Consider the following 11,700-nt stretch of genomic DNA (forward strand, 5'->3'; position numbering starts at 1 on the left):
TCTCGGCCGCTCCCGCCTCCCGCGCCCCGGCCGGGCCCCCCCGCGCCCCCCGGAACCCCCGCCCCGCTCCGCCGCCTCCCTCCGCCGCCCCGCCCGGGCCCCCGCCCCGCTCCGCCGCCGCCCGCCGCCCCGGCCGGGCCCCCCCAAACCGCCCCCCCCGCCCCTCACGGCCGCCTCCCGCCCCGCCGCCGCCGCCGCCGCCGCCGCCGCCGCCGCCGCCGCGCCCTGAGGTGAGTGCGGGCCCCCCTCCCCGCCCCGCCCCGGTATTGTTGTGGCGGAGCTGCGGGGGTGGGAGGAGGAGGGGGAGGCGCTTTGTTCCTCCCGGTACCGGGGATCGCCACCGGCTCCCCCCCCACCCCCGCGATCCGCCCGTGGATGGGGGGGCCGGAATCGCCCCCTCCGCCGCTCGGAGCCGTCGGTGCAGCGGGAAATCCCCCCCACGGTAACGGCAGCGGGGAGCGGGGGGTGCCGGGGGCGCGTGGCTCGGGCGGGCAGCGCCGCGGGGAGCTGGGGTGGCAGCGTGTGGGGACCCTGGGGTGGCACCGTGTGGGGACCCTGGGGTGGCACCGTGTGCGGACCCCCCCGGCCGGGCCCCTCCGGGCACTCCCGGAGTATCCAGCGCCGAACTTGGGCACCGCGGGGCCGCCGGCCTGGCTGTGTGTGGCACCCCGAGGGTGGCTGTCCCCGCTTTGGGGACCGCGGCCGTGCCCCTGGCACCCCGGCCATGCCCTGGGCACGCCGTTGGTGCCCCGTGGCCTGTGGCACCGTGGCCGTGCTTTGTCCCTGTCGCCGTGCCTGTTGCAAGCCCAGCTGTGCCTGTTGAGCCCCAGCCGTGCCCACGGCAGCTTGGCCGATCCTGTGGCACCCCAGCTGTGCCCAGGGCACCCCAAACTGGCCTGTGGCACCCCAGATTTGCCTATGGTGCCCCGGCTGTGATCGTGGCACCCCGATTTTTGCCCGTGGTACCCTGGCCAGGCCTGTGACACCCCCCCCAATCTTTTCCCGTGGGACCCCTGACTCTCCCTATGGCACCACAGCTGGCGCCCCAGATGTGCCCCTGACACCTCGGCCATGTCCCTGGCACCCCAGCTGTGCCCCTGACACCCCAACTGTGCCCGTGGCACCCCAGATGTTCCCGTGGCACCCCAGCTGTGCCCGTGGCACCCCAGATGTGCCCCTGACGTCCCAAACGTGGCTGTCACACCCCAGATGTGGCCGTGACACCCCAACTATGCCCTTGGCACCCCAGATGTCCCTGTGACACCCCAGATGTTCCTGTGGCATCCCAGATGTGGCTGTCACACCCCAGCTGTGGCTTTCACACCCCAGATATGTCCGTTGCACCCCAGCTGTGCCAGTACCACCCCAGCGGTTCCTGTCACACCCCAGCTGTGGCTGTCACACCCCAGATATGGTTGTCACACCCCAGATGTGCCCATCACACCCGAGCTGTGCCAGTGCCACCCCAGCTGTGGCTGTCACACCCCAGAGGTTCCTGTGACACCCCAGCTGTGCCCATCACACCCCAGCTGTGCCCGTGCCCCCCTCCCCCCTGCCCCAGGAAGCCCGGCCGGGGGTGTCCCCCATTCCCACGGCCCTTCCCGTCCCCCCACCCTCCCGGAAATCCTTCCCGAGCCGTCACCGGGGCCCCCCCGAGCCCCCCCGGCTTCCTGCTTCCCGCCGGCCGGGGCTGAACAATTCCCGGCCGCATCCTGCCCGCCCCGGGGCACCCTCGGGGCACCCCCGGCGGCACCGGGGGGTCCCGGGCAGGACGTGGGGGGCGGGAAGCGGCCGCTCCTTCCCCGGGGCGTGGGGTGCCCCCGGCCTCGTGACACCGCGGCCTCAATGCCGCCTTGTGCCCGCGCCGCCCGCGTGACCGCGCCAGCGCCGCTGCCCCGTGGCACTGAGGGGGCCCCGGCGTGGCCGTGTCCCCTGGCAGGGACCCCGCGGTGTCCCCAGCGCCGCCCCGGTGCCATGGCCGTCGTCGCCGTGCTGCTGGTCCTCGTCACCGCTGCCAGCGGCGCTGCTGGCACCCCGGGGGCGTCGTGGAGTGCTGTGCCCAGGAGGACCGTGCCCTACGAGGGTGAGTGCAGGGCACTGGGGACGGGGCGGGGGCTGCTGTCACCAGCTCGGGTGGCTTTCGTCCTGTCCCTTCCCAGGCAGTGTTGGGTGGGTGTCCCCAAAACTGGGCTGTGGAGGGACACGTGGGGGTGTGCCAGATGTGCCATCCCCAGTCCTGGGCCAGCACCTGGGGACCACTGCCCCGTGCCGTGTCCCTTGTCCCATCCCTGTGCTGTGTCCCCTCTCCTATCCCTGTCCCCATCCCTCTGCCAGGTCCTTTGTCCTGTCCCTCCTCCATGTCCCCTGTGTCCGGACCCTGCCACCACCCTGTCCCATCCGTCCCATCCGTCTGCGTGTCCCTTGTCCCATCCCTCTGCCATTTCCTGTCCCCACGCCCTGCCATCTTCCTGTCCCGTCCCTTGGCCATGTCCCCTGTCCCCATCCCTCTGCCATGTCCCCCTGCCCTGCCAGCACCCCGAGGTTCTGTCCTTGTCCCGTGACAGCAGTGTCTGTCCCTGCCCCGTGCTGTCACCCTGTGTCCCCATGCCGTGCCACATTCCCCTGTCCCCATGTGGTGCCAGTGCCCCCTGTCCTCTATCCCTGTCCCATGCCACTGTCCCCATGCCTGAGACTTCAGTCCCTTCACTGTGTCACTGTCCCCATGCTGTCCTCCTGCCATGTCCCTTGTCCTGACACCCGGAGCTGTCCCTGTGCCGTGTCCCTTGTCCCCCACTCCTTTGCTGTGTCCCTGTCCCTGTGCCGTGTCCCTTGTCCCCACCCTGTGCCGCCCCCGTGCCGTGCCAGCCCCGTGTCCCCGTCCCCGCCCGGGGCCCTGGCGCTGTCCCCTCAATGGTTCCTTTCTGCAGAGCCCGGGGGTGGCCGGGGGGCACGGGGGGGCACGGGGGGGTCCCTGCAAAGGCCACTGTGTTCGGTGACAAAGGGACCTTTGTGTGCCACGGGGCCGGGGGTGGCCGGCAGGGGCGGGGGGTGCCCTCGGGGGTCCCTGCCCTGGGTCCCCTTGTCCCCAGAGAGCTGTGGGGGGGGTTCCCAGCTTGGTGTCCCCACAGAGCTGCAGGGGGGGTCCCCAAGTTCCCACAGAGGTACAGGGGGGTGCCAGCCTGGTGTCCCCACAGAGCTGTGGGTGGCATCTGGCAGGGGTTGGTGGGTGCTGTGGGGTCCCAGCCCGGTGTCCCTGTCCCCACAGAGCTGTGGGTGGCATTTGGCAGAGGCTGGGGGTGCTGTGGGGTCCCAGCCCGGTGTCCCCCCATTCTGTGCTGTCCCATCGCGCTGTCCCTGTCCCCACAGAGCTGTGGGTGGCATCTGGCAGGGGTTGGTGGGTGCTGTGGGGTCCCAGCCTGGTGTGCCCCCATTCTGTGCTGTCCCATCCCGCTGTCCCTGTCCCCACAGAGCTGTGGGTGGCATCTGGCAGGGGTTGGTGGGTGCTGTGGGGTCCCAGCCCAGTGTCCCCTCATTCTGTGCTGTCCCTGTCCCCACAGAGCTGTGGGTGGCATCTGGCAGGGGTTGGTGGGTGCTGTGGGGTCCCAGCCCAGTGTCCCCTCATTCTGTGCTGTCCCTGTCCCCACAGAGCTGTGGGTGGCATCTGGCAGGGTTAGTGGGTGCTGTGGGGTCCCAGCCCGGTGTCCCCCCATTCTGTGCTGTCCCATCGCGCTGTCCCTGTCCCCACAGAGCTGCAGGACACTGCCAAGCGTTTCTCCCAGGGCGGGGTCTCTCACTACCTGACGCTGACGCTGGACGAGGCCGAGGCGCTGCTCTACGTGGGTGCCCGCGAGGCCGTGTTCGCCCTGGCCACGGGCACCGTGGAGCTCAAGGCGGCGGTGAGGCCTTGGGGCACCCCAAAATCAGGGGGGCACTTGGGGTGGGGGTGCCCTGCCAGCCCCTGACCCCTGTGCCACCCCCAGATCTCCTGGGAGGCGCCCCTGGAGAAGAAGGCGGAGTGCGTGCAGAAGGGCAAGAACAACCAGGTGGGCACAGGGTGAGGGGGGTGTGGGGCACCGTGCCAGCTCCAGGGGCCGTGTCCCTGTGCCATGCCCTGTGTCCCTGTGCTGTGCCAGCTCCAGGGGTCCTGTCCCTGTGCCCCTTTGTCATGCCCTGTGTTCCTGTGCCATGCCCTGGGTCCCTGTGCTGTGCCAGCTCCAGCATCCCTGTCCCTGTGCCCCTTTGTCATGCCCTGTGTCCCCATGCCGTGCCACATTCCCCTGTCCCCATGTGGTGGCAGTGCCCCCTGTCCTCTATCCCTGTCCCGTGCCGTGTCCCCTGTCCCCACTCCTTCACTGTACCACTGTCCCTGTGCCGTGTCCCTTGTCCCCATGCCCGCAATGACAACCCCTTCACTGTGCCACTGTCCCTGTGCCGTGTCCCTTGTCCCCACTCCTTTCCTGTGCCACTCTCCCCGTGCTGTGCCTCTGCTGTCCCTCGTCCCCACCCCTTTATGGTGCCACTTCCCCAGTGCCACATCCCTTGTCCCCATTAATGTCCCCTGTGTCCTCTCCCAGACCGACTGCTTCAACTACGTGCGCTTCCTGCAGAGCTACAACAGCTCCCACCTGTACGCCTGCGGCACCTACGCCTTCCAGCCCAAGTGCACCTACATCGTGAGTGGGTCCCCAAATCCCTGTCCCCAGTGTCCCCTGCCCTGCCCAGGGGTGGCCCTGTCCCCAGGGGTGGCGTTCAGGGTGGCTGTCAGAGCAGGTTGGGGGTGTCCTCTGTGCACTTGGGGTGTCCCAGATGATCCTTCTGGGACAGGGACAGTTCCTGATGGGTCATCTTGGAGGGGTCCCTGTCCCCAAGAGGATCATCAAGAGGTGTCCCTGTCCCCAGGAGGGTGGCCCAGGGCTGTCCCTGTCCCCAGGAGGGTCATCCAGGACTGTCCATGCCTCAGAAGAATCATCCAGGGGCATCCATGTCCCTCATCCAGGACAGTCCCTGTGCTGTGGAGGGTGGCCCAGGGCTGTCCCTGTCCCCAAGAGGGTCACCTGGAGGGTGTCCATGTCCCTGGATGACGCAGACATGACCCAGTGCCCCCCACCCCCCTGTGCCCCCAGGAGCTCTCCGGCTTCACCCTGGACCCGGTGGCATTCGAGGACGGCAAAGGCAAATGTCCCTACGACCCCACCAAGGGCCACACCGGCCTCATCGTGGGTAGGTGACACCTCTGGGGACACGGGGGGTGCCACCCGTGCCCGCCACCCCCCTTAAACACCTCCCCCACAGACGGGGAGCTCTACTCTGCCACCTTCAACAACTTCCTGGGCACGGAGCCCGTCATCCTGCGCAACCTGGGCCCGCACTACTCCATGAAGACGGAGTACCTGACCTCGTGGCTCAATGGTGGGGACACCAGGGGACAGGGGACACGGGAGGGGACGGGGGACACGGCACGGGTGTGACAAGGTGCTTTTGCAGAGCCTCACTTCGTGGCGTCGGCCTTCGTGCCCGAGAGCACGGGCAGCGGCAGCGGCGACGATGACAAGGTTTACTTCTTCTTCAGCGAGCGCGCCGTGGAGTACGACTGCTACGCCGAGCAGGTGGTGGCACGGGTGGCACGGGTCTGCAAGGTACGCCTAGGCACACCTGGGGACACCTGGGGACACCTGGGGACGTGTCCTGAGCTGTTTCGGGGCTATTGAGTATGACCGCAACACTGAGCAGGTGGTGGCACGGGTGGCACGGGTCTGCAAGGTACCTTGTCCTAGTGCCCATGGTGGCCTTGTCCTGGTGCCCATGGTGGCCTCTTCCTGGTGCTCATGGTCACCATGGTGGTCTTGTCCTGGTGGCCTTGGTGGCCTGATCCCAGTGCCAGTGGTCAGCATGGTGGCCTTGTCATGGTGCCCATGGTCAGCATGGTGGCCTTAACATGGTGCCCATGGTGGCCTTGTCCTGGTGCCCATGGTGGCCTTGTCCTGCTGCCTGTGATGTTCATGGTGGCCATGTCCACGGTAGCCCCTGGTGGCCTTGTCCTGGTGCTCGTGGTGGCCTTGTCCTGAAGGCCATGGTCACCATGGTGGCCTTGTCCTGGATACCCATGGTGGCCTTTTCCTGGTGCCCGTGGTCAGCATGGTGGCCTTGTCCTGGATGCTCATGGATGCTCAAGGACATGGCCTTGTCCTGGTGCCCGCGGTCCCACAGTGGCCGTGTCCTGGTGCCCACAGTGATGGGTCCTGGTGCCCATGGTGGCCTTGGTGGCCATGTCCCAGTGCTCATGGTGGCCTTGACCTGGTGCCCGTGGTGCCCACAGTGGCCGTGTCCCGGTGCCCGCGGTGCCCACAGTGGCCATTCCCGGTGCCCGCGGTGCCCACGGTGCGTGTCCCCGGCAGGGTGACGTGGGCGGCGCGCGCACGCTGCAGAAGAAGTGGACGTCGTTCCTGAAGGCGCGCCTGGTGTGCTCAGCCCCCGAGCAGCAGCTGCACTTCAACCGCCTGCAGGCCGTGTTCACGCTGCCCGGTGCCCGCTGGCAGGACACCGCCTTCTTCGGCGTCTTCCAGGCCCGCTGGTGAGTGCCCGGCTGGCCCTGGTGGCCCTGTCTCTGTGACCATGGTGGCCTTGTCCTTGTGCATGTGGTGGCCTTGTCCCAGTGGCCATGGTGGCCTTGTCCCAGTGGCCATGTTGGCCTTGTCCCGGTGACCAAGGTGGGCTTTTCCTGGTGACCATGATGATCTTGTCCTGGTGACCATGGTGGCCTTGTCCTGGTGCCCATGGTGACCATCGTGGCCTTGCCTTGGTGACCATGGTGCCCATGGTGGCCTTGTCCCAGTTCCCCTGGTGGCCATGGTGGCCTGGTCCCAGTGCCCATGGTGTCCATGGTGTCCTGGTCCCTTTGCCCACCCCCGGTGTGCCCGCAGGGGTGACGTGGACGTCTCTGCCATCTGCCGCTACCCCATCCTGGAGGTGAAGAAGGCCTTCGAGGGGCCCTACAAGGAGTACAGGGAGCAGGCGCAGAAATGGGGGCGCTACTCGGGCGAGGTGCCCACGCCCCGGCCCGGCGCGGTGAGAGCGGGGCTGGGGCTGCTGGGGCCAGCTGGGGGCTGCTGGTGCCCTCTGAGGGGTTGGCATCCGTCCCTGGGGCTGCTGGTGCCCTCTGAGGGGTTGGCATCCATTCACGGGGCTGGTGGTGCCCCCTGAGGGGTTGGGATCCATTTGTGCCCCCTCAGATGGATTGGGATCCATCTGTGCCATCCTGAGAGGGATTGGGACCCACCCCAGTGCCCCCATGCCCTCCCCCGTGCCCTGACAGTGTCCCAATGTGCCCTGCTTTCCCCCCGTGCCCTCCCCCGTGCCCTGACGGTGCCCCCTGTGCCCCTGGCAGTGCATCACAGACTGGCACCGCCAGAACGGCTTTGCCAGCTCTCTGGAGCTGCCCGACAACACGCTCAACTTCGCCAAGAAGCACCCGCTGATGGACGAGCCGGTGCCGCCCCAGCGCGGGCGCCCGCTGCTGCTCAAGAGGGATGCCAACTTCACCCAGCTCGTGGTGGACCGTGTGGCAGGGCTGGACGGGGCCACCTACGAGGTGCTCTTCATTGGCACAGGTAATGCCAGGGACGGGGGGCACAGGGAATGCCAGGGCACAGGGACAGAGGGCACAGGTAATGCCTGGGGACAGAGAATGCCAGGGGACAGGGCACCAAGGGGCAGGGCATAGAGGGATTAGGGCACTGAGGAGACATGGCACAGCAGGGACAGGGCATCATGGGGACGGGGCACAGCAGGGACAGGGCATCATGGGGATGGGGCACAGCAGGGACAGGGCATCATGGGGACAGGGCACAGCAGGGACAGGGCACCGCGTGGGCAGCCCAGGGTGCCCCGTGGCTGATGCCCGCCGTGCCAACCCGCAGGTGACGGCTGGGTGCACAAGGCGCTGGATTTGGGCACCCGCATCCACCTGGTGGAGGAGCTGCAGGTGTTCGAGCCGGCCCAGCCCGTGGAGAGCCTGGTACTGGCGGGCACCAAGGTGAGCGTGCCAGGGGTGCAGGTGGCAGCGTCACCGCAGTGCCACCCGGCAGTGCCACCTCACCGCTGTGCCCTCCCTCCCCGCCCTGGCAGAAGCTGCTGTTCGCCGGGTCCCGCCTGCAGGTGGCACAGCTGCCCCTGGCAGAGTGCGGGCGCTACCAGTCCTGCACCGACTGCGTGCTGGCACGGGACCCCTACTGCGCCTGGAGCCGCAACGGCAGCGCCTGCGTCCGCACCGACGGGCACAACGGGTACCATGGGCACCCGGGGCATGGGCACCGCGGGCAGCGGGGTGGTACCGGGGCATGGGAATGGCACCCAGGGCATGGGGATGGCACCCAGGGCACGGGAATGGCACCCAGGGCATGGCCAGGGTGGAGTTTGGGAAGGGTTCTGTCCCCAGAGGGTGCTGAGCACTGCCCAGGGAATGGGCACAGCCCCAAGGAGCTCCAGGAGCCTTTGGATTTTGGGGTGTCTGTGCAGGGGTGCCCAGGGTGGCATTTTGGGGTGTCTGTGCAGGGCCACAGGTGGGATCAGTGATCTCTGGGGTACCCCCTCACTGTGCCACCCTCCCGCAGGTCCCACCTGGTGCAGGACGTGCTGAGCTCCGACACCGGCGCCTGCTCCGTGCCACAGGTGGCCAAGCAAGGTGAGACCCTACTGGTGCCACACAGGTGTGCCCATGGCATCCCATGGATCCCATTTCATCCCATCCCATGGACCTCATCAAATCCCATCCCATCCCATCCCATCCCATCCCATGGATCCCATCTCATTTCATGGATCCCATCCTATCCCACCCGATCCCATGGACTCCATCTCATCCCCTGGATCCACTCCCATCCCATCTCATAGATCCCATCCCATAGATTCCATCCCACCCCATCCCATGGATCCCATCTCATCCCACCCCATGGACCCCATCCCATCCCACCCCATGGATCCCACCCCATCCCATCCCCTCCCACCCCATGGACCCCGCCCATCCCATCCCGTCCCCGCTGACGGCTGTGTCCCCACAGGCTCCCTGACCCCCAAGAACGTGACGGTGGTGGCGGGCACCGACCTGGTGCTCACGTGCCGCCTGGCCTCCAACCTGGCGCGCGCCCTCTGGACCTTCGAGGGCCGGGCGCTGGCGGCGCAGCAGGTGCTGGTGCTGGGCGAGGCGCGGCTGCGGGCGCTGGTGGTGCCCGGCGCGGGCGCCCAGCACAGCGGCACCTACCGCTGCCTGGCCGAGGAGCAGGGCGCCCGCCTGCCCGCCCAGGAGTACCGCGTGGCCGTGCTGGCCGGCCCGGGGGCGCCGCTGGAGACACGGGCGCCGCTGGAGAGCCTGGGCGTGGTGTGGGTGCTGGCCGTGTGCCTGGGCGCCCTGTGCCTGCTGCTGCTGCTGGCCGTGCTGTCGCTGTGGCGCCGCCTGCGCCACGAGCTGGGCAAGGGCGCCAAGGCCATCGAGAGCACCCTGGTGTACCCCATCGAGCTGCCCAAGGAGATGCCCAGCCCGCGCTTCGTGCCCAGCGCCGCCTCCGACTCGGACGAGAAGCTCTGGGACCCGTCCAGTTATTACTACTCGGACGGGTCGCTGAAAATCGTGCCCGGCCACGCCAGCACGGCGGGCACGGCCTGCTGCCGCAACGGCGGCCCCGGCGCCGCCTCCCCGCCCGCCGCCATCCCCGGGCAGCCGCTGCACTCGCCCACCCGCATCCACCTGGGCCCCCTGCGCGGCTCGGCCTCCAACGGCTACATCCGCCTGGCGCTGGGCACCGAGGAGCGCCCGGCCTGCGCCGACCTGGCCGAGGAGCTGCGGCGCAAACTGCAGCAGCGCCAGCCCCTGCCCGACTCCAACCCCGAGGAGTCGTCGGTGTGAGCCGGGCCCAGCCCCGCTCCGGGAGCTGGCGTGGGCACCGCGGAGCGGGCACGGCGGAGCTGGCAGCTGATCCGGCTGGGGATGGGCGCCTGGCATCAGAACCCAGCTTGGGATGAGCGTCTGGCATCAGAACCCAGCTGGGGACGGGCACCTGGCACCAGAATCCAGCTGGGGACAGGTGCCTGGCATCGGAACCCGGCTGGGGATGAGCGTCTGGCACCAGGATCCAGCTTGGGATGAGCGTCTGGCATCAGAACCCGGCTGGGGACGGGCACCTGGCACCAGGATCCAGCTGGGGACAAGTGTCTGGCATCAGGACCTAGCTCAGGATGGGCGCCTGGCACCAGGATCCAGCTGGAGATGGGCACCTGGCACCAGGACCTGGCTGGGGACGGGCGCCTGGCATCAGGACCCAGCTGGGGACACACACCTGGCACTGGCACCCACCTTGGGGACAGGATTGCCACGCTGGTACCTGCCCTGGGGACAGCAGGGTGAGCCCAGTACCCGGCTTGGGGACAGCAGTGTCACCACAGGATCCACCCCGTGTCACCCCCGGTGCCAGTGCCCACCTTGGGGACTGATACGTTGGCACTGGTGCCCACCTTGGGGACAGGATTGTCACCCTGGCACCCAGGATTGTCACTTGGGCACCTCCCTTGGGGACAGGGCTGTCACCCTGGCACCGCTGCCACCCAGCCGTGCCACTCCGGGCTCCCGGTGCCACCACCTTCGGTACGGTGTCCCCATGGAGGGACAGACGTGGGGACACCCCTGTGCCCGCCTTGTGCCCGGTGCCCTCGGGACGATTTTTTTGGGCCGATTTCGGGTTTTTCTCCCTGACATTTTTCTATCTCCACCCCCTCCCTCCGTGCCCCCTTTGCCAGGGCTCTGTGCCCACCCTGCCCTGGCCTTTGTCCCCTTTGTCCCCTCCTGTCCCCAACCCCTGCACGCGCCCCACCCCTTTTGTATAAGCCCCCCCCACCCAGTGTAATTTATTTGTTACCAAAATTATATTTATTTGCTGTAAATACCTGAGTATTTTTATATTCATAATAAAAGGACTTCCAAAAAACTCCAAAAAAAGCCAAAAACAAATCCCGGGGTTTTTTTTCTCTTTCTCTTTTCTTCTTGGGGAGTTCTGGGGGGGTTTTGCAATTTTTGGGGAAGGTTTTGGGGAGGTTTTAGGTGGGTTTTGATGAAGTTTTCACGGAGTTTTTAGGGAGGTTTTGGGGGAATTTTGGGGGAATTTTTGGGGAGGTTTTGGGGGAGATTTTGGGGAGGTTTTTTGGAGATTTTGCCTGAGGTTTTGGGGGAGATTTTGGGGATTTTTTTGGGAGGTTTTGGGGGAATTTTTAGGGAATTTTGGGGAGGTTTTGGTTGAGGTTTTGGCGAGTTTTTGGGGGAGATTTGGGGGAGGTTTTGGGGTAGTTTTTGGAGATTTTGCCTGAGGTTTTGGGAAAGTTTCGGTTGAGGTTTTGGGGAGGTTTTGCGGGAGGTTTTGGTCTCTCCCCCCACGGTGCTGAGCTCATGGAAAAAGCTCCAGCGGGGCTAAAAAAGGACAAAACCGGAGCCGTTCCCAGGCGGGGGGGCCGGGCCGGGCTCCCCCCTCCCCTCCCCGGGGCGGCTCCGCTGGGAACAGCGCAGGAAATGGGGGAGGGGGCTGGAACGGGGTCGGGGCCGTGGGAAATGGGGCTGGGGGCGGGCTGGGAATGCCACGGGGGGAAGGGGAGCCCAAGGACACCCCAGTACAGGGGAGGGACCTCCGGGACGCCCCTAACGGGGATGGGGACCCCCATTATTGC

At 67.3% G+C, this 11,700-nt stretch overlaps 1 protein-coding gene across 2 annotated transcripts; it reads left to right on the forward strand.

Moving 5' to 3' along the window:
• On the forward strand, window positions 1-10,993 carry SEMA4C (semaphorin 4C). Of its 2 annotated transcripts, none has more exons than XM_071417659.1 (15): window positions 1-230; window positions 1,940-2,083; window positions 3,748-3,896; window positions 3,981-4,043; window positions 4,575-4,673; window positions 5,124-5,220; window positions 5,293-5,409; window positions 5,485-5,636; window positions 6,396-6,571; window positions 6,921-7,065; window positions 7,385-7,607; window positions 7,917-8,032; window positions 8,125-8,282; window positions 8,610-8,680; window positions 9,054-10,993. In XM_071417659.1, exons 2-15 carry the CDS (start codon window positions 1,975-1,977, stop codon window positions 9,893-9,895), a joined length of 2,517 nt encoding a protein of 838 aa, XP_071273760.1. In that variant the 5' UTR covers window positions 1-230; window positions 1,940-1,974; the 3' UTR covers window positions 9,896-10,993. The 2 variants fall into 2 exon arrangements, with proteins under 2 accessions (XP_071273760.1, XP_071273759.1); XM_071417658.1 differs by lacking the exon at window positions 1-230 and adding an exon at window positions 267-442.
• The last annotated feature ends 707 nt before the right edge of the window (window positions 10,994-11,700 follow it).

This window comes from Agelaius tricolor, unplaced genomic scaffold (assembly GCF_023055355.1).
Source record: "Agelaius tricolor isolate 1412-34295 unplaced genomic scaffold, bAgeTri1.0.p SCAF_70, whole genome shotgun sequence".
Lineage (NCBI taxonomy): Eukaryota > Metazoa > Chordata > Aves > Passeriformes > Icteridae > Agelaius > Agelaius tricolor.

Excerpts from the sequence above, each read along its gene's own strand:
- SEMA4C (XM_071417658.1), top strand. The coding sequence starts at position 376 with ATGGGGGGGCCGGAATCGCCCCCTCCGCCGCTCGGAGCCGTCGGTGCA. Across the intron at positions 3,897-3,980 it reads CCGTGGAGCTCAAGGCGGCG|ATCTCCTGGGAGGCGCCCCT; the intron begins GTGAGGCCTTGG and ends TGCCACCCCCAG. Across the intron at positions 4,044-4,574 it reads AGAAGGGCAAGAACAACCAG|ACCGACTGCTTCAACTACGT; the intron begins GTGGGCACAGGG and ends GTCCTCTCCCAG.